General features: G+C 40.2%; 1 protein-coding gene across 2 annotated transcripts; it reads left to right on the forward strand.

Moving 5' to 3' along the window:
• The first annotated feature begins 1,192 nt into the window (after positions 1–1,192).
• On the forward strand, positions 1,193–25,719 carry nphp1 (nephronophthisis 1). Of its 2 annotated transcripts, XR_010892500.1 has the most exons (21): positions 1,193–1,409; positions 1,525–1,589; positions 1,710–1,770; positions 3,114–3,235; positions 3,384–3,627; positions 3,727–3,828; positions 4,551–4,636; positions 4,847–4,889; positions 5,711–5,795; positions 5,976–6,070; positions 6,320–6,448; positions 7,142–7,216; positions 7,692–7,802; positions 8,716–8,798; positions 8,896–8,972; positions 9,047–9,149; positions 9,806–9,918; positions 10,137–10,210; positions 20,023–20,067; positions 20,187–23,613; positions 24,710–25,719. XR_010892500.1 is itself a non-coding variant. In XM_067366854.1 (20 exons), exons 1-20 carry the CDS (start codon positions 1,344–1,346, stop codon positions 20,433–20,435), a joined length of 2,028 nt encoding a protein of 675 aa, XP_067222955.1. In that variant the 5' UTR covers positions 1,193–1,343; the 3' UTR covers positions 20,436–25,719. The 2 variants fall into 2 exon arrangements, 1 of the variants encoding a protein (XP_067222955.1); XM_067366854.1 differs by having other exon boundaries at positions 20,187–25,719.

The following is a 25,719-nucleotide window of genomic DNA, read 5'->3' on the forward strand; positions in this document are numbered from 1 at the left end:
AATGTAAGCTGAAAAGTGAGCAACTGTATTTCCTTTATTCATTGAACTGACAGAACTTCAAACCAAGAAATGACTTAGGGAAGTTACTGGGACATTTTTGCGTATTTATATTGTCTATAGAAATTTCCATGTCTTTTCCACAAGCTTGTAATATTTTATTACATAACTTTTAAGACCTGGACACAGTTCAAATTCCCTGATATTTTCAAGTTTAAAGGGAAGCTGTTCATGTAGAAACTGCATGTTAAAGTCTATAGTTTTCCTTTCACTTCATTTCCTTCAGCTAAATGGCAGAGCTGTCAGTCCACTGCAAGTTTTACAAACAAAATATTTTAGTCACATTTGTAGATTTATGTATTTAAATGTGGGTCTTAAAAGAAACCTGGGATGTGGAAGACATTTTCAGTAAGCATATTATTTACTAGGCTATATTATTTAGGCAGAGCCATGGGTGGAGCGTGAAGTACAGCGAGCTTTCCCTCTCCTGATGTAATTTGGGTGTAATGGGTGGAGCTGGGAATTCCAACCACACCCTAACCCTACCCTAACTATAGACTGTAACTGTCCCTCCACCCATTATATCCATAGAGGTGGAGCTGGACTATATCATGTTCAATCCTCGACGTCCATGTGGCTCTGCAGTGATCACCACTTGTTTTTCCAGGAAACCTGTTTTACCAGATTAGACAATCACAGTCGAAGCAGGAGGTCCTGTCATAATGAAACTGTACTGTTTTCTGCATCACAAAACGAGTTTATAATAATATACATGCAAAAACGACTTGGGAAATGCTTTCTGTTATCCTATTTTTATGTATAAATGCTTTAATACTCACTTTACCTCACTTTAATCAGTCACCACTCCTATTTAATTAAAACAGCATACAAATCACAGATGAATCGTGGATTTGTTTAAGATATAACAACCAAAAAAAAAAAAAAAAAAATGAATGACTTCTTACTCTTCAATTATATTGAACTCTTTAGCAAATAGTAGATTTTGATTTGTTTTTATTGATTTTTAGGTATAAAAACATTAAAAACGTGGTTTAGACTAGTCAAATTTCTTTTATGCATATGAAAAAAATAAAAAAATAAAATTAACAGATAAGTCTTCAGATGATTTCAACCTGCATTCCCTGGACTCTCGCGCGCAGTGATGAGGTAACAACAGCGCCATGTAAATGTTTCCTAGCAACTTTTCCGGAGCGTCTGTCATGGCGTCGCCGATGCGTTTTGTTGCAGTAGATTTGAGCACTAGTGATATGTTTCTTTAAATCTCGCACTAAAAATATCGTGTATGATCAAACTTGTTGTCATATTGTGTTGAAGACAAATAGAAAATGCCTCCGAAAAGGAGAGGACCACTTCAGACGGTCCAACGAGAGACGGATGACATCAAGAGAAAGGTTGATATGACCGGAGCGAATGTTTGTTCGTTTGCTAGTGCGCATTAGATTTTTTTTTTTTTTTTTTACAGTCTATGGATTTAACATTAGATGTCTACTATTGTCTGTCCTGCAGGTGGATGCTTTGGTGCAGCAGGCTGCCAAACCAGACGCGTCAGATAGGACGGAGACCTTTGAGAGGTACAGAAGACTTCTATCTGTTGTTTTTGAACGTTTACATAAACTAGGTTGAATAACGAGTAACGTTACTTTGATTTCTACATATATCCAAGGTGATTTGCAATGCTGTTTGTATTTCAGGTGCAAAGAGTTACAACGTGCAGTGGATGAAATTATAAATACTCTGAAGAAATTATCAAAAGTAATATCTCTATTCATGTTTGTGAACTTGGATTGTCAATACATCTTACACCAATTGATATATAAATATATAATACAGTGCTGGGTAGTAACTGATTACATGTAATCTGGATTACATAATCGGATTCCAAAAATGACATTTAATGTTATATTTCAAAATACTCATAATCAGACTATTTTATTGATTACATGTTATTCCCTCAATGGCAGTAAATTATTCCAAATTCATTGATTTTCCCCAATACTTTTTTTTTTTTTTTTGATATTTAAAATTTTTCTTTCCAAAAAGGTCTACTGCTTATATATAATCAGAAGGTCTTCCAGGTTTGTGGAATTGCACAGACAGACCATGTGACTATCACTGAAAACCGAGACCCACACAGCAGTTAATCACTGGATTTACAGTAATCGTTTCACTTTTAAAAAGTGTTTTCTCAACATTGCAGCATTGCATGTCTAATCAGCTCCTGATGAACACATTTCAATTATTATTTGAATGAATCACTCACTGAGTCATTTAATCATGTATTCATGTCTTTGGAAGTCTTTTGTCATTAAAACTCATTAAAATGTACAAATTTACATCATTTTATATTTACATGCAATGCAGACATTCCCCAACTTTTTTTGTCAGCTGAACCTCCTGAAATTTTAAGTTAATAAGTTAGGCCAATAATAAAATTAAAATAATAATAACAAAATTAAGTTCACGGTTCTCTGATAATGGTCACATGACATGCAGGTGATCAAATAAAATCTATATTTTTATCTTTTTCATTAAGTGTTTTATTTTGATTGCTTTTTATTTTAAAATAATTTATTTCAAATGTTACATTTTTATGATTTAATTATGTAATGGCTAAACTCACAAAACCCAGTCTGGGAAACCCTGACTTAATGTAATATTTAATACACTTCATGTTGTTGACATAGAATGAAATATATTTTCTTTTTCTTTGTATTTTTAAATCAATATGGTACAAGAATATCCTATTCAGATCAATGTGATAAATGAGTTTAGTTAAAAGTAATCTAAAAGTAATCAAAAAAGTAGATTACATTACCATAATTATGTAATGTAATGGATTACGTTATTAACTACAATTTTTGTCATCTAATTTGGAATCAGTACAATTTGTAAGTAATCTACCCAGCTCTGTATATATATATATATATATATATATATATATACATACATAAATCTGTGTTTCCAGTAGAAGTGCTTAATAAATTTCATGGAGTTACATCACACACAGTAATTTAATAAATAATTATTAAATTATTTTATTAGAGAAATATATATTTTATATATATATAATATATATAATATTATTTCGTGTGTAGGCAGATGAGCCGGCTCCAGTGGGGAACTATGACCAGTGTAAGAGGGACGAGGAGAAGCGTTTGTTGACTTTACATGAGCGTCTACAGTCTCTAGGTTTTCAGCTGCAGCCTCCGGATGATGAGTATGTAACCTCATCCATTAATTCTAACAGAACTTACAGCCTTTTCTTGCATTCTATTACACAAACCATTAAACCATATTTAGATCTACCTTTATGCTTCTGAGAAGTTTTTCCAAACAGTACTAGAGTCTATGTTTCCTGGTCATAGGATGGCCGGACCTAGTTCTTCCCAGACAGAACAGGAGAGCGATGAGGAAAATAGTGATGAAAAAGATGAGATCTCTGAGGATGAAGATGCAGATGAAGAAGTGCATGATGATGATGATGATGATGATGCTGACAGTGATGACGAGGATACAGAAATCGGTCAAACTAGCACAGGACAGGGACCTGTTTCCTATGTTGCTATTAGTGCGTTTACAGGAGAAGAAGAAGGGGACCTCAGCATCCAAGTAATAATCTTAGCATCTTTTTTCTAGTTGTTAAATACTTGAATATAAGTTATTTTCTTGCACTGACAAATGTGTCTTTATTTTTTTGTGTTGTTTCAGAAAGGAGAGGTTTTGAAAGTTCTCTCTAAGAATAAGGATGGATGGTGGCTGGCTCAGAACTCAAATGGTCAGAAGGGCCTGGTGCCTAAAACCTTTCTGAAGGTCTGTATAATATCACATATAACATAATTACATATAATTATAATATAATTATCATATTTGATACATCAAGCATTTATGGCTCATATAGTCTGATATGGAGAATATGGAGCTCACACTCAAGGTGGGGAAAAATAAATCATTTTTATTCAGTAGCAAATATGTGCATTTGGTGCAGTTGCTGATAATTGTATGGCCAAAAATAAGATGCAATTCTGATAGCTTATAATGTTAATCAATGAGATTTGTATAACTACTTCCATGAAATGCATATAAATATCATTTGTAGCTATATATCTCCCAATAATATGTCTTAGTGAGATAATATTTAAATGCATATAAACAAGTTTATCAGCATTTTGTTTTGTCAGTTTATTTAGTGTAAATTTGGACATGAAGATTAGAGGAAAAACGCATTTGAAATCTTATATTATTTATTTATAATGTCTTATGGATTTTATTGAAATGTTCACATTATGCAGTTTAAGTGTATTTATATTGTACTTTTACTTTGTCTGAATCATATTCCAGAACAGTCAGGGGTTGGTGTAGCTTGTGCACTTTTATAAAAATTCTAATTAATTAAATGAAATCAAAATCAAATTAATTCAACTAACAATTAATTCAAAAACAGTTTGCAATCAGATAGCAAATCAGACTCTGTGTTTAGATAATTAACATGGATGAAGTAGATCTGTAAATGTATTTTAACTGTGCATTTTCAGATGTCTTCTCCGCAGGATAGTGAGAGAGAGAATGAAGATGATGGGGAGAGTGAGGAGGAACCGGAGGAGTCTGACATAACGTCCAGGTGATATTCCCTCTCTCTCCACTAGATAGCAGCATTGTTTTCACATTCTGTTGTGTTTTGTTGCATGAATGTGCTTTTTTCTTTATTAAAGAGCAGTGACTATAGCTCACAATATCTTTGTTTCAGTTGAAATGAATTAAACATAAGTTTGAGTTAATACAGTCATTATTAAAGAAAATTATTAAATGCTTTAATCTCTTTTCCAACTAGCAAAACATCCAACTGGAACACAATCCGGAAGGCTGTTACTGAGGTATATTCTGTTTAGATAATTACACCCTTAAAGTCAACATGAAATCAAAATAGACATTTTTTTTTAAATGGAATATTGCAGTATTTATTATAAATATTTTATCGATGCATATCATTTATTTAAATTAATTTTCCCCTGGTAATCTTTAATTAAATAACTTCCCCTTTTCTCTGATGACGTGTTTATCAGCACGGGGGCGGGACAACCTGTCACTCACATGAGATCACAGCAATAGCCAAACACAACGATCCAATGAATACCCAATGTCAGAATCAAGTCATGCACTACATTTTTTCTTGTTTAAGAAGCCATTTTACTCAGATATAATTATGTCATAGTAGTTAAGGCCACTTAATATAAAGTGGGACTGAATTTTCTTCCCTATTATGTACTTACATTTAAATTAATCATTTAATACAGTGCACTTATTGTGTACATACATGTCTTTACATTGTACTTATATTTTAAAAAACACCTGCATTTAATTACATCTGTAATTAATTTCTGTATTTACATTTAATAATTACACTGTTGACCCATCCCTTACCTTACCCCCACCCTTAAACCTAGCTTTATCACCAAAGCTTTCCCTAACCTTACCCGTATCCCACCTCAATAGCAGCAAAAGTGTTTTGCAATTCAATATGAACCCAATAAGTACAAAGTACTTATTTTTTGATGTAAGTACATAGTAGTTAAGGCCACTTAATATAAAGTGGGACCGAAAATTCTATCGCAACTTCCATTATTATGCCGCCTTTAATAACCTAAATATTAATACACCCATGTTTATAATATATTATTGTGTGTTGTGTCTGCAGATAGATGCTACTGATGTGCTGTCAGCGATGGGTGCCATCCCTCCAGGCTTCAGACCTTCCACTCTCTCCAGACTCCTAGAGGAAGGTCACTATCTGTGTCTCTATATTTTGCAAAACCTATAAATGGAAGCTTAGTTACCTATAATGCAGTTTGTGTGATTTATACTACATTATATTATAACATCTGGTAATAATTCATATTTTATAATAATCTATTATACTTGTATTATACATTGTACAGTTTGTATGTGTGTTTGTTGATCAGGGACATCTTACAGAGCAAGCCACTTCATTCAGCCCAAGCTTAGCCAATCACAGCTCTCCTTTAAAGATCTCCATATGGACCCAGACACAGGCAAGGTAGCATAGCTAAAAATAAAGCCTAAAATAAGACCTGTAGCTGTAGTTCGCCCTTTTTTAAAAGAATGAATTTTGTCAGATAAAAACCTTAACTAATTTGATTTTTTTTGTTCTTCCCTCATATTTAAAAAATATAACAGATCTTCTTCATATTTTGATGGTTTAATCAAACTTGTCAAAGGGGATATTTGTTTTTAATGACCCTACATCACTTTTGGTCACAAATATAAGGAATGTGTTTGTGTCCAGGTTCACGGGCGCCCGTCTAGAGTGAGTTTAACCCTGACCCTGTGGAGTTGTAGAATGATCCCACCCCCCGGGGTCGGGTTGCAGGTGCTCAGCAGGCACGTTCGGCTTTGTGCTTTTAACGGAACCCAGGTAACACACACACACACACACACACATACTGGTGGACCTATAACCAGAATGATTGCCCCTTTATGATCTTAAAAGAGAGATATTTACATACAAATGGAAAAGCTTGAGCAATGATTCTGACATCATGTGTTACTCATGTGGAACAGTAATTAGGGTGGAACCATTTGAAACAAACAAAAAAAAAACAAATAACAATGCATCATGGGATTAATGGCTGGGGTGCCTGAATTAAAACAGTTTCAATCCAAAAGCATGAGTGTACAATACTTGATGGCATATTTGAGTGTAAACAATTTAATCATTTTATTCCTTGGTGTCTGGGAAGTATTTGTCTTTCGCAACTCTGGATTTTTTTTCTGTACACCATAAAAGTTCATTCTGTTTGATTACTTATCAAGAATTTAAAATATTCTGTAGAGGTGCATGTTTATAGAAAATAATTGGAGTATTATTGTGTAATGTCCTACATTCACTGTGCACAGTTCATCTTTTCTTTGACGTTTCTGAATGAGTCAATTAAGTCATTGTAAATGGCAGAACAATTATAATGCACATTCAAAACCCTTTTGTCTTCCCAACATTTATTGTAAACCGATGTCGTGTGACAAATGCTGTGTACATGGTTCTATTGTCTCTATCTCTCTCTCTCTCTCTCTCTCTCTTTTCCACCTGTTATGTTTACTTTAAAATCAGGTTTTGAGTAACATTCACACAGTCAGAGCCACTTACAACCCCAAGAGCCCCAAGACCTGGAGTTTTTCTCCACGGGTAAGACTAAAGTACATTTAAACACACATAGACGCGTGTCCAAAAGTCTGATGCCACATAAAAAATATGCTATATAAAATCTAATTGAAATTTGGAATTAAAGGTTAAAACCTTAAAATCTTAAAAGATTTAACAATTTTGAAACAAAGAAATGTTGTAAATTACAATTAATAAGACATATTTAAGGTTTTGCACTACGTCTAGGTCAGTAAGTAAAGAAGTAAATATGTGATATTGATCACGTGACTCTTTGTACAAACTGTAAGATGTTATTGCTTCTATTGAATCACAGATGATTCACAAAATGGTTGTGAAGTTTGCGTAAAAAAAAAGGACAAGCCAAATACAAAACCATTCTAAAATTCATGTTCATTTTTCAATTAAACTTTTCAATCAAATTGTTATACTGTACAATACAGTTCTGTAATCTAACAGTTTGTCATTTTGTATTTATTCCTGTATGTGTGTATTGTAGATGACTGGGATGCTTCCCTGCCTACTGGATGGAGACTGTTTTCTACGTTGTGACTCTGAATCTCCTGATCTTGGAATTCTGTTTGAATTGGGTGTAACCTACATAAGAAATGTGAGCAGCAGTATATTGCAAGAATCATTCTTATCATTTAAACAGTCATATGGCAGTACCACCCAACTTGATCTAACCTCAGAAAGACAAAAGAACTCGTATCTCTTACCCTCTTAAATATTTCCATAAATACACACAACAATCTCTATTAAAGAGGCCATGTTATGCCCTTTTACAAAGTCTTGATTTTGTTTTGGGGGTCTACTAGAATAGGTTTAATGCTTGAATGTTCAAAAACATCATTTTTCACAGTTTTTACATTGTTGCAGCAACACTTCCCAGTTTGTCATTAACTCTGTTTAGTTTCTGTCTCTATGAAGCCCTCCTTCTGGAAAGCACATTACTCTGACTGGTCGTTTGGACCAACGAGTTGTGATTGGGCAACCGCTTTAAGTCTGAAATGTTAGAGATGCCACGCCCCTTACCACAACAGCGAGTTTTTAACACACTACTAATGCAACTCAACCAGGAATCGCCCCTTTTTTGCTTATTCCATTGGCAGTTATTATTTAAATGGGGGATATTATGATGTGTATGTTACCAGAACAAAACTCAAGACAAGAAACGAGGTGGTTCAAGGAGTTCAGAAACAATGCTTACTGATATAGAAAATAACTCAATTTGGAGTGGACTTTGTGCTTTGTAACTTTGCAGTCCATTTTCATGCCTAAACAGAAACATTACACACTAAAGTTGAAAGTGTAAAGAAGCTTAATAGGTCCTCTTTAAAGGGATAAAATATTAAACTTTGGGAACCAAACAACATTGGAGCCCATTGGCTTCCATTGTATGGACAAAAAACATTGAGACATTTCTCAAAAAGATCTTATTTTTATTTCACAGAAGAAAGAAAGTCAAACAGTTTTGAAACAACAAGTTCTGCTGGGGTAAAAATGTACGTGCTCTGTTTCAGTCCACAGGGGAGAGAGGAGATCTCAGCTGTGGCTGGGCATTCCTTAAACTGTTTGATGAAAGTGGAGCCCCCATTGCTCTACGGTACACACACATTCACTTATTACAATATGATTGACCCACATTAATAGTTCCATTGTTTCATTACATACTTGCTCACAAACTATACGCATGTGTGCAGGACACAAGAGCTCACTATTCATGGTGGCACACCATTTGAGAGAGACACTGATATGGATACCACATCTACCAAGAGAGGTAACATTCTCTCACAAAAATACTCACACACTCTGTCACACACACTCTTTCACACACTCCTCTCCTCTCCTCAGGTTATCCCACTGGTGTGTTTCAGCAGATGTTGCTGTCCAGGAAGATGCCTAAACTTGTTGTTAAGATCAAATCAGTAAACACACGCAGCAGACTGCTTCTGAAGTAAGAATGCCTTCACATTAGAGTAAACATTCATGTTCAGAAGAATTTTTTATGTTTTTGATGCTCTTATGCCCACCAAGATTGCATTTATTTTATTGAAAATACAGTACAGTACAAACAGTAATATTGTGAAATATCAATTTTAATATAACTTTCTATTTGAATATATTTTAAAATGTAATTTATTCCTGTGATTGGAAGACTGAATTTTCTTCTGCCATGATTCCAGTCGTCAGTGTCACATGATCCTTCAGAAATCATTCTAATTTGCTGATTTGACGCTCAAGAAACATTTCATATTATCATCAATGTTGAAAACAGTGCTGCTTAATAATTTTGTGGAAACCATAATACATTTTTTTTCAGGAATTTCTGATTAATAGAAACGTCAAAAGAACAGCATTTATTTGAACTAGAAATTTTTTGTAACATTATAAATGTCTTTACTGTTACTTTTGATCAACTTAATGCATCCTTGCAGAATTTAAGTATTAATGTCTTTTAAAAAAATTGTACTAACCCCAAACTTTCAAACGGTAGTATGGATACTTTGATTTTTATTGCAAACTGTAGGATTCCATATTGATTTTTTATTATTCATGAAAAAGCAACTATGTTCTTGTATCTAATATTTCTTTTCCTAAATGTTTCATAAGTCTGCTGCCAGACACTATAGTAGGAAGTCTGTCCACAGTCCACCTCCTGGCAACATATAGGCAAATACTCGCTGATGCTCTTCTACTGGACAGAGTAACCATGTGTAATGCAGGTAACGCACACATACACATTCCGTTGGATTTATGTAGTTTTGTCTTTATGTGTATCTAATGTATCTAAGGTTCCTGTGCACAACACTATATGCACTTTTTTGGGTAGGAAAGGGTCTGGCATGAAAGCAAATGTAAATGCAAAACATACATATAAATGGAAATAAGAATGTAAAAGTGAATGTAAATAACTAGCCTGGTTTTGTGTTCTGCAACCTAGATCTGATCTGCAGCTCAGTTCTAGCCTCCTTCCCTGATGTTCTAGATCAGCCAGACCTGATGGATGCGTTTAGGGTGAGACTGGTCACATAAACACATGTTTACTTAGCATTTACTAAATGAGAACACACCATAAACCTTTATTTTCATTTCTATATATATACAGTGCCTTGCGAAAGTATTCGGCCCCCTTGAACTTTGCGACCTTTTGCCACATTTCAGGCTTCAAACATAAAGATATAAAACTGTAATTTTTTGTGAAGAATCAACAACAAGTGGGACACAATCATGAAGTGGAACGAAATTTATTGGATATTTCAAACTTTTTTAACAAATCAAAAACTTAAAAATTGGGCGTGCAAAATTATTCAGCCCCCTTAAGTTAATACTTTGTAGCGCCACCTTTTGCTGCGATTACAGCTGTAAGTCGCTTGGGGTATGTCTCTATCAGTTTTGCACATCGAGAGACTGAAATTTTTGCCCATTCCTCCGTGCAAAACAGCTCGAGCTCAGTGAGGTTGGATGGAGAGCGTTTGTGAACAGCAGTTTTCAGTTCTTTCCACAGATTCTCGATTGGATTCAGGTCTGGACTTTAACTTGGCCATTCTAACACCTGGATATGTTTATTTTTGAACCATTCCATTGTAGATTTTGCTTTATGTTTTGGATCATTGTCTTGTTGGAAGACAAATCTCAGTCCCAGTCTCAGGTCTTTTGCTGACTCCATCAGGTTTTCTTCCAGAATGGTCCTGTATTTGGCTCCATCCATCTTCCCATCAATTTTAACCATCTTCCCTGTCCCTGCTGAATAAAAGCAGGCCAAAACCATGATGCTGCCACCACCATGTTTGACAGTGGGGATGGTGTGTTCAGGGTGATGAGCTGTGTTGCTTTTACGCCAAAAATAACGTTTTGCATTGTTTCATCTGACCAGAGCACCTTCTTCCACATGTTTGGTGTGTCTCCCAGGTGGCTTGTGGCAAACATTAAACGACACTTTTTATGGATATCTTTAAGAAATGGCTTTCTTCTTGCCACTCTTCCATAAAGGCCAGATTTGTGCAGTATATGACTGATTGTTGTCCTATGGACAGAGTCTCCCACCTCAGCTGTAGATCTCTGCAGTTCATCCAGAGTGATCATGGGCCTCTTGGCTGCATCTCTGATCAGTCTTCTCCTTGTATGAGCTGAAAGTTTAGAGGGACGGCCAGGTCTTGGTAGATTTGCAGTGGTCTGATACTCATTCCATTTCAATATTATCGCTTGCACTGCTCCTTGGGATGTTTAAAGCTTGGGAAATCTTTTTGTATCCAAATCCGGCTTCAAACTTCTCCACAACAGTATCTCGGACCTGCCTGGTGTGTTCCTTGTTCTTCATGATGCTCTCTGCGCTTTAAATGGACCTCTGAGACTATCACAGTGCAGGTGCATTTATACGGAGACTTGATTACACACAGGTGGATTCTATTTATCATCATTAGTCATTTAGGTCAACATTGGATCATTCAGAGATCCTCACTAAACTTCTGGAGAGAGTTTGCTGCACTGAAAGTAAAGGGGCTGAATAATTTTGCACGCCCAATTTTTCAGTTTTTTATTTTTTAAAAAAGTTTGAAATATCCAATAAATTTCGTTCCACTTCATGATTGTGTCCCACTTGTTGTTGATTCTTCACAAAAAATTACAGTTTTATATCTTTATGTTTGAAGCCTGAAATGTGGCAAAAGGTCGCAAAGTTCAAGGGGGCCGAATACTTTCGCAAGGCACTGTAAATGTAAGTATAGTAACTACAGTCTAACTTGAACCCTATCCTTAAAAGAAAACTTTTTGCATTTTTAGAATTTATTAAAACATTATATTATTATTAAATTGATTAATTATTAAATATGTATTATCATTAAATATAATAATTATATTAATTAATAAGAATTACTAAATATAAATTATTTAAAAACAATAGTATGTAATAAGCAGTGTTGGGGGTAACATATTACAAGTAACGTCTCGGTTACGTATGTAACCCTCGTTCCCTGAAGGAGGGAACGGAGACGTACGTCAGTAGTGACCGACGAATTGGGATATCGCTAGAGAGCCCCTATCAGCTTCGAGAGAACTAAAACAAGCCAATGGAATTGGCGTGCGATATTTGCATAATGCGCACCTCCCCTAACAGGTGGATATAAAAAGGGGGGCAGATGCAATCGCACTCTGTTTTTCGCTGAGGAGACAACCGGTGTCCGCACTGCAGCGAGGGTACAGAAACTGTGGCGACGGGACGTACGTCTCCGTTCCCTCCTTCAGGGAACGAGGGTTACATACGTAACCGAGACGTTCCCTTTCAGTCGGTCACGTTCGACGTACGTCAGTAGTGACCGACGAATTGGGATCCCAACTAAAACGCCACAGTTACGAAACCCCTTCCAGTGCCCAGCGCAGGCTCTAGCCGCCCGTCGCACCAAGGGGACGGAGAAGGGGGCGAGCTTACGCCGGGAAGTCTACTGCTGTTCCGATATACCCACTAAGTAAACTAGACTACACTGGGGAAGCGAACCCGTAAGGAACGCTGCGGAACCACTACCTACCCAGAGGGGAAGGAATTTACATGGAAAACATATGGACTGGCCCGCAGGGCAGAACGCATATGAGTCCCTGGGATGGCTCCACCTGAGTAGGGGGAGACTCATCTGACAGGAGAAAGCAGAAGCTCTGCTAAGGGAAAGACACGGGCTCACCGTAGGGAGTAACCGTGGACAATACACATATGGAATCACTCACGTAGAGGGATTGCAACATATGGAACCCAACCAACAGACAACATCGAAGATGGATGTTGGTCTGGCATCAGACACTCCGCAATGCCCGAGCCGAAGGTGGAGGTGGAGGAACTCGACAGGGTTCACCGAACGGGGAACACGACTGGAGTCAACAGATGCACATATCCTGCCCAGGGGGCGGGAGTGGCATTGCAAGCCGACACAAGCACAGGTTCAACGCGTCTACCGGCTGGTGGAAGCGAGTACACGGGAAGAACCAGCTTACACGTAAGCTAAAAACCCTAGCAAACGTGTTGGGTGTCGCCCAGCCCACAGCTCTACAATCTGTCAGCGAGGCGCCATGAGCCAGCGCCCAGGAAGAGGCCACTCAGGTGGAGTGGGTTCTCAACCCGAACGGGCAAGGCACGCCCTGGGAACATAAGCCAGGGCGATGGCATCCACTAACCAGTGGGCCATCCTCTGCTTGGAGACAGCCTTTCCCTTCTGCTGGTCTCCGTAACAGACAAAGAGCTGATCTGAGGTCCTAAGCTTCAAGTTCTATCCACGTAAACACGCAGGGCGTGAACTGGAAAGAGCTAAGCTAGGGCTGGGTCTGCCTCCTCCGAAGGCAGCGCTTGCAGGTTCACTACCTGATCTCTGAAGGGAGTGGTAGGAACCTTGGGCAGATATCCAGGCCGGGGTCTCAGGAAGACGTGAGAATCCCCAGGCCCAAATTCCAGGCACGATTCGTCGACCGAAAATGCGTGCAGGTCCCCTACCCTCTTAACATGAGGCCAATACAACCAGGAGGACGGTCTAAGAGACAGTACTTTTAACTCGATTAATTGCAAAGGCTCAAGGGATGACGCCGAAGTTAGCTAAGAACTAAGGTGAGATCCCTAGAGGGTAAGGAGGGTGGGCAAGGAGGAATCAGTCCCCTCGCCCCCCTCAGGAACCTGATGGTCAGACCGTGTTTCCCCAGGGCTTGCCATCAACTGCATGGAGATGTGCAGCGAAGCGGCAACATACACCTTGAGGGTGGAGGGAGACAGCCTTCGCTCCAAGCCCTCTTGCAGGAAGGAAAGCACAGATCTGACCGAGCAAGATCGGGGGTCCTCTCGTCTTGCGAGAGGAGCACCATTCAACGAAAAGGTTCGACTTCAACGCATAGAGGCTCCTCGTGAAGGAGCTCTAGCGGAAGTGATGGTGTCTACGACCGCCTGCGGGAGATCACCCAGAACCTCCGCATCCCGTCCAGGGACCACACGTGGAGGTTCCACAGGTCGGGACGCGGGTGCCATAGGAAGCCCCATCTCTGAGTCAGGAGGTCCTTCCTCAGAGGAATCGGCCAAGGAGGGGCTGTCGTGAGGAGCATTAGGTCCGAAACCCGGGTCCGAGTGACCAATATGGAGCCACTAACAAGACCTGCTCCTCATCCTCCCTGACCTAGCACAGGAGCTGTGCGAGAAGGCTCACTGGGGGAAAACGCATATTGCGTAGGCCCCGGGGCCAGCTGAGTGCCAGGGTATCCGTGCCGAGCGACTCGCCGGTCAGGGAAAACCACTGGCCGAGGGCAGTTCCTGGGGAGGCAACAGGACTACCTGGGCCTCGCCGAAGTAGTGCCAGATCAGCTGGACCGCCTGGGGATGGAGCCGCCACTTGCCCGCAAGTGGAGGCTGCCGTAAGAGCTCGTAGGCTGCACGGTTAAGCACACCTGGGACATGAGTGGCCTGAAGCGACCTCAGATGCTTCTGACTCCATAGCAAGAGATGGCAGGCGAGTTGCGATATGCGACGGGAGCGTAGACCAGCCTGATGGTTGATGTACGCAACGGCCGCCGTGCTTGTCCGAGCGGACCAGTACATGCTTGTCTGACAGCAGCTCCTTGAAGCGGCCCAGTGCAAGACATACTGCTAGCAACTCGAGGCAATTGATATGCCAATGCAGTCGAGGCCCCGTCCAAGACCCGAACCGCATGCCCGTTGTACATGGCCCCCCATCCGGTGGTAGAGGCATCTGTGTGGACCACAGCGTCCAAGGGGTACTCCCGCCCGCAGGAACAAAGGGTCCGACCACCGGATGAGGGTAGGGCGGCAGCTCCGTGTCACGAGGACACTGAGCGTGCTGCGCTGCCATGGCCATCTCGGGACCCAGTCGCGGAGCCGGTGTTGAAGCGGCCTCATATGGAGCAACCTGAGCGGCGAAACGCGGCTGCAGATGCCACATGCCCCAGGAGCCTCTGAAGTCTTTCAGTGGGGCCGCCATCCTGCGCTTGAGCGAACTCAGGCAGTTCAACACCGACTGGACGCGCTCCTCAGAGAGGCGCACAATCCAGGCGACCGAGTCTAGCTCGAGACTGAGAAAAGAGATCCTCTGCCCGGGGGCGAGTTTGCTCTTGTCCCAGCTGACCCAAAGACCCAACAGGCTGAGGTGAGCTAAACCATCTCCCTGTGTACGCACAACTGCTTCGCGAGCTGGCCAGGAACAACCAGTCGTCGAGGCAGTCGAGAATGCGAACGCCCTGTTCCTTGAGGGGAACAATGGCCACCTCCGCAACCGTGTAAGGCGTGGAGCGACAGGGCCAGCCCGAAGGGTAGGAGTTTGTACTGACATGCTCGACCCGAGCGCAGAATCGAGACATGAAAGTATGCATCCTTCAGGTCGAATGCTGCAAACCAAACCCCGGGACGGACGCACTTGAAAATGCGCTTCTGCATGAGCACCTTAAACGGCAGCCTGAAGGTACCGGTTCAAGACGCGCAGATCCAGGATTGGCCATAGCCCACCGCCCTTTAGGGTACAATGAAGTAGGGCTGAACCTGACTTCAAATCGGCTGGAGGGACCGGCTCGATTGTATCCCTCGCCAGGAGGACAGCAATCTCCACTCGGAGAACAGGTGCAATGTTCAACGACACCTAAGTGAAGTGGACACCCCTGGACGCCGGAGGACACCGGGCGAAATGAATCGCATAGCCGAGTCTGATAGTACGCATGAGCCAGCGGAACGGGCTGGGGGCACTAACCAGGCCTCCAGACACCGAGCCAGCAGAACCAAACGCACCACAGACGTACCGGGGGTGGGGCAGCGAACCAGAGTACGGGGACCCGACTCGGGCGGCGTGGTAGCGGCCCAGAGTGTGATCAGACTCTGCGAGGTAGCAGTGCGTATGGGAGACGGCACACGGGGCGCGGCCTGCACCAACACACTGACACCTGCTGGCGAGGTGAGAGGGGGCTGGGAGTAGCAACGCGGGGCGCTGCACATCGCCAGCCACACTCTTGGGACGTAGAGGATCGGAAAACAGTTCTTAGTGGGTACCGCTGGACTCCGGAGAGCCAGCGGCGGAACAGACCAATTCTCCACCCGGCCCTCCTCCGGGGAGAAAGAACCGTTTACGTCAGCTCCAGGTCGCCATATCTCCAGGACCGTCTCCCGCTAGTCAGGTGACTGCGGGTTGAGCGGGCTGGGTTCAAGGCCAGTTTGTGAGATGAGCGCATCGAGAAAGCACACTTTGACGACGGCACATCCCAGCAAGACTCGCCAGGGGTGTTTCTGGACCACCATGGTGGACATTGTCTGGCCAGGGGCCTGCGCTTTGATTTGCATCCTGCGTAGCTCAACCCCGACTCAGAACTACCCACATGCAATGAGTGCTTTGACCTACTGCAGACTTGCCAGGGGCCAAGACTCATGCAGGGCAGAGGTGGTGTGCCCGTAGCACTGCCACCCCACCCTAGGGGGTAGTGAGAGAAAAAACTTGTAGTGCAGATTATGACCCTCTTGGCGTTCCATATTAACGCCAAAAAAGGCCACAAACTGCCAAGTTTTTTCATGCACATCCGGGCTAAGCCAGGGGCGCGGCAAGGCGAGTACGCGTCGCACGACACCCCCAGGGGCCCGGGAAAGCATGGTTGCCAAGTCTGAATCCGATTCGGCATGAGCACGCCACAACCGTGGGACGCTCAGCCTCATCTTCATGTTCAGAGCCCAACAATACTCTCTCCAATGTAGCAGTCGACATCTGATCCTCTGCTGGAGCCCTGACTAAGATGTTAGGTCCTCCATATTTAATTTTAAGGAGGACCAGCAACACATGCAGAAGCTACCAGCCATGTTGGACAGTGAACGTGGCCGCCCAACTGGACGACACACGGCACCCTGGGCACCGACGTGGCCATGTATCTAAACATGATCCACCCACGAACATAGTCACAACATGTTTGCGATGCACTAGAGGAGTGGGGGGCCCACGGAGAATGAGTCGGCGGGTATTGCCCCACTGTGATCCTCTGGTCACCCAGGCTTATTAACCAAAGTAGCACTTTTCTGATTCAGAAAAATAACTAGATCGGGGAATAAGTGAGGGGACTCCACCTCATTAAAGGCAGCCGAGTCTCGACCGTGCATCTAGAGCGCCAGACAGCGCGCAGGGTTGCCGTGGCAACGCGCGCTGTCAGCCGGCAATTCGACGGCACACGGCGCGCTGAGCGCTCAAGCCCTTACGAGAAAGGCGAGCAAACAACGCGCCGACGTGGACATATTTCCATAAGAAAATATGACCACCCACAAACACAGTCTCAGCACGCTAAGCAGACATGAGAGAAAGTGATCGTGGCCGTCAGAGAGGATAGGAAACGACCGCCTCCAGAAACGCACAGACAGAATGACATCTTGAAAAAGACGCAGTGTCTGTCTGTGAAGCTCTTTTAGAAGGGGAAACTTCAGCTCTTTTGTGTCGAGACACACAGGGAGCGTCACGACGTGTTTAGAAAAACACAGGAGGAACCAGACCAAATCGCAGACCAACCAGTGGAATTACAGCGGAACGCTGGGAAAACATTGGATGTTTCCACCCGGCTCACTCCAACTCGCGACCTCGCTGCAGGCGTCATCACACCAACACAAGCGCCGAAACTTCTTCAGAGGCTTGAAGTTCAAACAGCCGCAGGACACCAGGTAGGCTCCGAAGCGAAAGACAGAGTGCGATTGCATCTGCCCCCCTTTTTATATCCACCTGTTAGGGGAGGTGCGCATTATGCAAATATCGCACGCCAATTCCATTGGCTTGTTTTAGTTCTCTCGAAGCTGATAGGGGCTCTCTAGCGATATCCCAATTCGTCGGTCACTACTGACGTACGTCGAACGTGACCGACTGAAAGGGAACTGGAGTTACATAAACAGACTTAATTTTTAAGTAAGTAGTAAAGTACAGTGCACATGACGCAAATTTCGTCATCAAAACTGTATTTTTTACGCACAGGTTGCAATTGCGCATTTAAATTTTATTTGCAGCAATTAGTTTATCCACAAGCACATGTCGATTTACAAGGTAGTTGAAGAAAACCTGCATAAACAAAACAGACCGGAACGCATGCAAGCTACAGCGACAATGGAGGCCTATATAAACTACAGATTGTGCGATGAGGTTAGAAAATACCCTCATTTGTACAACTCTAGCATGAAAGAATACAAATATATTTACATGGGTTGTAACTCGTGGTGAAAGATTGCTCAAAACTGCACATGCGTCGAACGCCTGTATTGCGTACGAGTCAAGTGAAGTATACTTTGCAAGGCTGTGCGTTCAAAACGAAGTATACCCAGGGCTTTAGAAGTGTTAAACTTTCTTCTCCTGCATCCTATTCTTCTGCAAACCAGAAGGCAGCACAGCTGAAAGGTTTGTTTGAGCTGTGCCCTCTACTGTACATGCACAAATTTGCATTTCCGTCAACCTGATACATTTCACTTTTAGTCTAAAAGGGCCTTTAAATTGGCCAAAAATAGCACTTTTTTTTTGTTATTAAAAAAACAAACAAACAAACAAGCCTAGTCCAGGTGAGAAAAGGGTAGCTCAAAAGTAACATAATGCATTACTTTCCATAAAAAAAGTAAGGCCGTGTGTCCACCTAAGCGTTTTTTCCAGCTTCGAGCGTACTTTTTCAGTTGTTTTCAATGGGAGCGCCGCGTTTTTTAAATGCCAGGAGCGTAACGAGGCGCTGAGCGTGTTTGTTCAACTTTGAGTAAAACGCTGCGCTCATCACTGTCACTTTTTAGCCAGCCGTCCAATCAGAGTGAAGGAGGGGCGGGACAAATACAACTCCGACCAACTGTCACATTCTTGCTGTACTGCGACATCAACAAACAGAAACAACATGGGTGAGAAATTAATATTGCTGGTCTCCGAACATACATAGCAAGTAATTCCACATTGTGTGAACATCTTTAGCCTGAAACAAATTACCGTCAAAATCCGTTATAAGTAACAGTGCCATGGATATTCCGTATAATAGCAACAAAGCGTCTCAACGGAAAAAAACGCTACGCTGCAGAAGCGCTCTCAAGCGCTCACAGACGGGCGTTTTAAGCAGAGCGCCTAGCGTTTTCAGCTGGCTAAAAACGCTCTGGTGGACACACAGCTTAACTAATGCAGTTAGTTACTTTTTTAGGAAGTAATGCAATATTTTAAGGCATTACTATTAAAAGTAACTTTCCCCAACACTGGTAATAAGTAATTATTACTTATAATAATTAGGGCTGGGCGATATATCGCATGCGATTGTCACGCGCATTTCGTCAGTAAAGCCGGTTCCGTGATTGCCGCTAAATCGCCATCACCTGCTTTCAAATAGAGCGCCATTTAATAGACAGAGCCGTAGTTCACTGACAAGCCACGCAATATCGCATTCATTATCGAAGGCGATTCATCTGTGATATGAACGCGATATTGCGTGGCTTGTCAGTGAACTACGGTTCTTTCTATTAAATGCCGCTCCATTTGAAAGCAGGTGATGGCGATTTAGCGTAATCAGGGAACCGGCTTTACTGACGAAATGCGCGTGACAATCGTATGCGATATATCGTCCAGCCCTAATAATAATTATTATTACTTAATACTAATAGTATGTTAAATTATTAATAATTTTAAATAAAATGGAATATTAAATGTAACTATAAAATATATTATTATTTAAATTATTTTATTGATTTTCCAGTTGAGGACATAACCAAAGGTTTTTTTTTTTTTTTTAAGGTTAAATTAACTTCTGAGGACAAAACTGTACCATCACATACATGGGACTATAATACGGAGTAGACGTTATAAAATGTATTAAACTTGAACCTAATTTTACAGAAATCATGGACCGAATCAGAGAGTAACCTGAGAAGATCCGATAAGGTAAAGGTGTATGTGATTGTGTGTGACACAATTGCCACAGTACTAGGATGTTTATTCATAAAGTGTTTAAAGTGTTTTATTCATGCTGTCTGCATACAATGTGTTTCTGTGTATTGCAGAGAGATATCAATGTGTTAAAGCAGATGTTTGCGAGGATTTATATGGGCAGTGTATTTCAATTATTATACTCTGCGGAAATGCCCGCTCCCTGCTGGGCGGACGAAGAAGTGGAGTCTCAACGTGCTCGTATCATATACAGCCCTTCCCAAAAAATCGCAGTAGAAACTATGCTGTCCTCCCAATGCTCACATCAAGCCTTTGACATCACACAGGTCACCTATGACCTCATCAGCAGAGTCCAGCACTGAGTCTAGAGACTGACCTATCACATGGTCCTCCAAAAGATAAGTGTCCAATATCAAAGGAAAATGTTAAAATTGTATTTTTTTTGGTCATTTTAAAATGCATTTGAATATTAAAAATACAAATAAAACAGTTTAATCTTTCACTCCCTGGCCAGAAAGCTTATTCATAGTTATGTTGATGAGGAAATCTTGCCAAACATACTGTGAGTGTGTGTGTGTTTGTGTGTGTGTGTGTGTGAGTGAGTGAGTTTTTCCTTCTTTCATGGATTTGTAAAGCACCCCATGACTGCCCGTACCTTAAATAGTGGCCTATTTTTAAGTGCCACACCTCCTGAGTACAACTCCTCCCTTTTTCTTTTTCTTGTTGTTTCTCACACATACACATAACTACACGGTTTAAGTACACACCCCTCCATCTTTAACAGAAGACTGTTTGAACACATGCCACTCCTATAAAACATTTTGCACACTTAGAAACTAGTTCCCATTCTCTCTGCGTCTGACACACCACCTCACCCATCCATTCTGAGGTGTGGTGTCAGATATTTACAAAGATGGAGACATGAATCAGCATTAATTGTTCTGAAAAAATTATAGTATTATCACTGATGGGAAGAGGTGTCTTGCATGCCAACTGAGAGTTTAGTCTTATACTGTATTATATAAGTCAGCTGCTCACACGTAACATGTTTCTGAATGTATTCACAAATAGTTCTGCAACCACCATAGACAATGAGTGGACATATTTCCCCAATATCCAAGTAGAGGCTGATCAATAAAACTACAAAACTACTTATAATTTACAATCAGTAGCTAAACTGCAGGCAAGCTACTGATTAACATTACAAACTACTAACACAAGTAGGAAATTACATGAATGTTTTTTTATGATATAATTTCAATCAGAGCAGCTGATAGAAAATGAGCTTTTTAGCTAATGTAAATGTTAACTACATTAGCTTTTAGCTACATTAATTACTTTATTTTTAGTTGGTTAGGCCTACTCCTTGAGACTTTGATTGATTCTGCAGTAAACTGCTCCAAAAACTAGTGTGCTGCCTACAGAAGGAGCATTTTAAGGTGTCATAGGCAAACTTCTGATGCGAAGACTGTTCAAAAAGGTAGATAACTTTATTATGCTAATCTTTAAGATACTTTTTTAAATTATGCTGACCTTTAAGATACACACTGAATGAGGCAATCTCAGAAAGCATTGCAACAAGCTCAGGGAAAAATCTTACAAAATAGTTGAATTTATAAAAATAGTTATCTAAAATGTGATCATTTAACCAATATTTATGTGTGCTGTGTATTTAATGTTGTTAGCTTAGCAACATGCTAATGTTAGAATGCTCTAATTGTGCTTTAAGGAATAGTTTACACAAAAATGAAAATGCTGTCACCATTTACTCACCCTCATGTTATTCTAATCTTGTATGACTTACTTTTGTCTGTGGAACATCTAAAGCAAAAACAGTTGAAACATTCTTCAAAATATCAAGTTTTTTTTTTTTTTTATCTTTCAAACTCCTCAAAGCAAGCTTCTGACTAGGCATGTGACGGTATCAAATTTTCATGTTGCGATTAATTGATGAAGCTTTTATCACGGTATACGGTATTATCACGATATTAAAATAAGTTGCAAAACCATTTTTGTCATAGTTTAACTGGTTTAAGAGCTCTTTTTGTAATAAAACAAAAACAACTCTGACTGAAATTTTCAAACAGATTAAAATGCAAAAGAAGGCTATAAAGAACAACAGATAACACTTTACTCTATTTAATGCATTAACTAAGATTAAGCAATAGCTACATTTGTTACAGAAAGTGTTATTTTTTGTTAATGTTAGTTTAGAAACACAACTGATCATTGTTAGTTTTATCTCAGGTCCATTAAATAAGTTATTTTGATTTTAGTAATGTTATTAAATAGTAACTAAGAAATTAACATGAATTAATAATAATGAATACTTTATAAGTATTTTTATTGTCAGTTTAGTGATGAATTCATGAATTAACATGTTAACTAATGAAGCTGTATGTTTTCAAAGTTTTACTGAACAATAACAAATAATCAGAACATTTCTAATCATTAGGGCATGTTGTAGTTCAGATTAAAATATAAAAAATGTTCAGGTTTGAAAATAAATATTCTTTTAAGTCTTTTTTAAGCATTCAGTATTTGGTGCTGTGATGAACAACACTGAGATTACAAAAAAATGAATGGCTGTTTGAAGCATTTTAAAAACTTCACTAGCGCAGTTACTTTGTTTGCACGGTTTCCGTGGTAACCGCTGCACGCTGCTGTTCCATCAGCGCCCTCTGCTGTCAGAGAGTGAACGCGCAGTTTCATTCAGCTCGTCTCCTTCACTGGTTCCGCCATGTGCTTCTCGTGCACGTTGGGATTGTTTACATCTGAGCGCGTGTCCTTTTGACGCAAAATACAGCGGTGTTGTGCATTTTATATACGATTGATGGGTAAAGTATTCTTAATTGCCTTATAAAAAATTAATAATTGATAATAAATTATTATTTACGGTATTCTGAAGTGCCGACGATTACAATATCGTGCATATTCATTATCGCGATTTATCGCATTACCGAATATCGGCACAAGTCTACTTCTGACATTAAATACAAGGACAAAATGAACACCTGTCTATTATATTTTCACAATACAAATACATAATCTTAAATTTAAAAAGTTATGTACATTATATTACATTATATAAATAATTATGCTTTAGTCTTTCTGTGTGTGCTGAAGAAAAGTATATTACCAGGAAAGTATTTTTCCCAGTTGGTTTCTATCTCCACACTCCCAGTGTTTATAGAGAAATAATAGAGAACTGGTCTGACAACATTCCATCTTTTAATATTAACCTGCTTGAATTCCACCCTATCCGTTACCAGAGTTTTTTCCCTGATAGTTCAACGCACATCCCGATATGATTGGATGTTACATGTGAAGGTACACCTTAATATAATTTATTCTTCCATCCTCAATTTGTAAGACAACTCAAACAGAAAAGCCTTTATTAAGTTGTCATACGACAATTAATTTCATCAGTGAATTGTTGGGGAAGACTGAGTATTTACGTGTATGCAGGTGTGTCTCGGGCCTTTCTGAAGGGGAGGGATTCCAGGGTGTTCATATTTCACCTCTGCACAGGAAACCCGAGTTAGTAAGATGACACGCCCGGGTGACCGGCTGCTGTGGTGATAGAAAAGCATTGGAGCCCAAAGTCAACACACACACACACACACACACACACACACACACACACACACACACACACACACACACACACACACACACACACACACACACACACACACACACAGTCTGGACAGAGGTGGTAGATGCTAGAGATAATCAACACTTATCTCCAAAAGTTAACACTTTCTTTTAAATAAATGTAAATGACACATTGTGTAAAGTCATACCTCTAGTATAACACAGTCTGTATCTGTGTATAAGTGTGTTCCTGTGTTGATAGTCACTTTAGCTAAAGTCAAATGTGCTTTTATTTAAAAAAAACAGAAGTGTGCTTTCAGAAGTCGCTGTGGGCCCAAAATGGCATTTGATCTGTTATACCTCAAAATCCCAAACCCTGTACAAGAGACATGTTAAATTACTCAACCTTTAGCGATATACAACATGGTTTATTATTTGCAGGCACAATTCCCATGAAGCAATGCTCAAGGTCACAAAGTTCGTAGGTCCTACTTTGCACTGAATCATTCACCTCTCACCATTTTTTAAGGTGAAAGGCATTTCCAGTATTTTGATTATGCATATTATTGTGTTCTATTTTAGGGCTGAAGGATATGTAAAATTAAATGTAAACATAAATGCACAGGTAATTTTTAGCCAGGGCACTATCCGTTTTTCTACAGATTTTTTTCTACAGTGTTTAACTGTATTTCTTGTTATATCTAGCTCATCTTAATTTGAATTTTATCTCACAACAGAATTCCATAATTTCAAACCTGACACCCATGGTGTAAGATTGTGAAAAAAGAAGCTCCTGTGGAGTGCAGCCTATTTTAATTGAGCCTGTATCTATTCAGTGTTTTCATTTGCCACAGTAATGTTTTCAAATATCTTCACAATATCTTGGTCAGCTTAATATAATTAAATCGATTCAGTGTTTTAATCGATTGACAGTCCTATTATTTACACAAAAGTGTTGTGAAGATTGTGAAGCATGGCTACTAGAGAAGCAAAAGATAAACATATCGTTCATAAAAATTTCATGTCATTGTTACCTTAGGTAACCAGATCAGAAGAGAAACAAACAAGTATTGTTTGGAGCTGTGCAACGCTACGAGTGTTCCCATGAGCAACCAGGTGTGTGTATGTGTGTCTTCATCAGACATAAGATCCGCCAGCCACTCAGACAAAGGTAAGTTTCTGTAAGATCCGATCTGTCCAACACACAGCCTCTCACCCTGGGGAAAGAGAGAGTTTGTAAGTGTGTGCGTGTTTGCAGACATCTCTCTCTCTCTCTCTTGAGCCAGCTGATGTGTATCACTATTAGTCTGGGATTGCAAAAGCTAGTGAAATCTTAAATTTTATCACATTTACCATTCTCTCTCTCACTCAGACACACACACAGACACACACACACACACACACACACACACACACACACACAGGCATGCTGCTCTGTTGTTAACTGAGCTCTCGATCTGATGGTTAAACATTCACCTTAATTGTTTCCACACAGTAAATATTTTCTACCTGAAATACCTATTCACTTTATTTGTTCTTTTTTTTCTTTTTCAACTTACTCAAGGGCTCACCTAAATGCATGGTGCTCTTAATGTGTTTTCCACTGAACATCACTGTAGTATACAATTCTGCCTGTGGATAACTTGCTAGTTAAAGTGCATTAAACAATCTTTTTGAATATTTTTAATAGGTGCATAGAGTCAACATAATTTTAACTTTAGAAGACTGCTACAGTAAATTAATTAATAAATACCTGTTGATTAATATTAATTAATAAATACCTGTTAATTAGTTAAAAGTAAGTTCTTTTAACCAATCTTGCTATGGGAAAACTGTAATAAATCTAACAGGATATTTCATTAATTTTACAGTAAAATACTGTTATAATTTACAGTGAAAAGCCATAAACTGACACTCCCAGGATTCCCTGTGACAGCTCTGATGGTTTTTCATTTTAATAATTATGCTGCTGCTTAGTTCCCTTTTGAATGGGAACTCGCATTGGGTCTGGAAGACACTGTGAGGAACGGGAACTGTGAGTTTAACGCG

The sequence above is a fragment of the Chanodichthys erythropterus genome, chromosome 18 (genome assembly GCF_024489055.1).
Source record: "Chanodichthys erythropterus isolate Z2021 chromosome 18, ASM2448905v1, whole genome shotgun sequence".
Lineage (NCBI taxonomy): Eukaryota > Metazoa > Chordata > Actinopteri > Cypriniformes > Xenocyprididae > Chanodichthys > Chanodichthys erythropterus.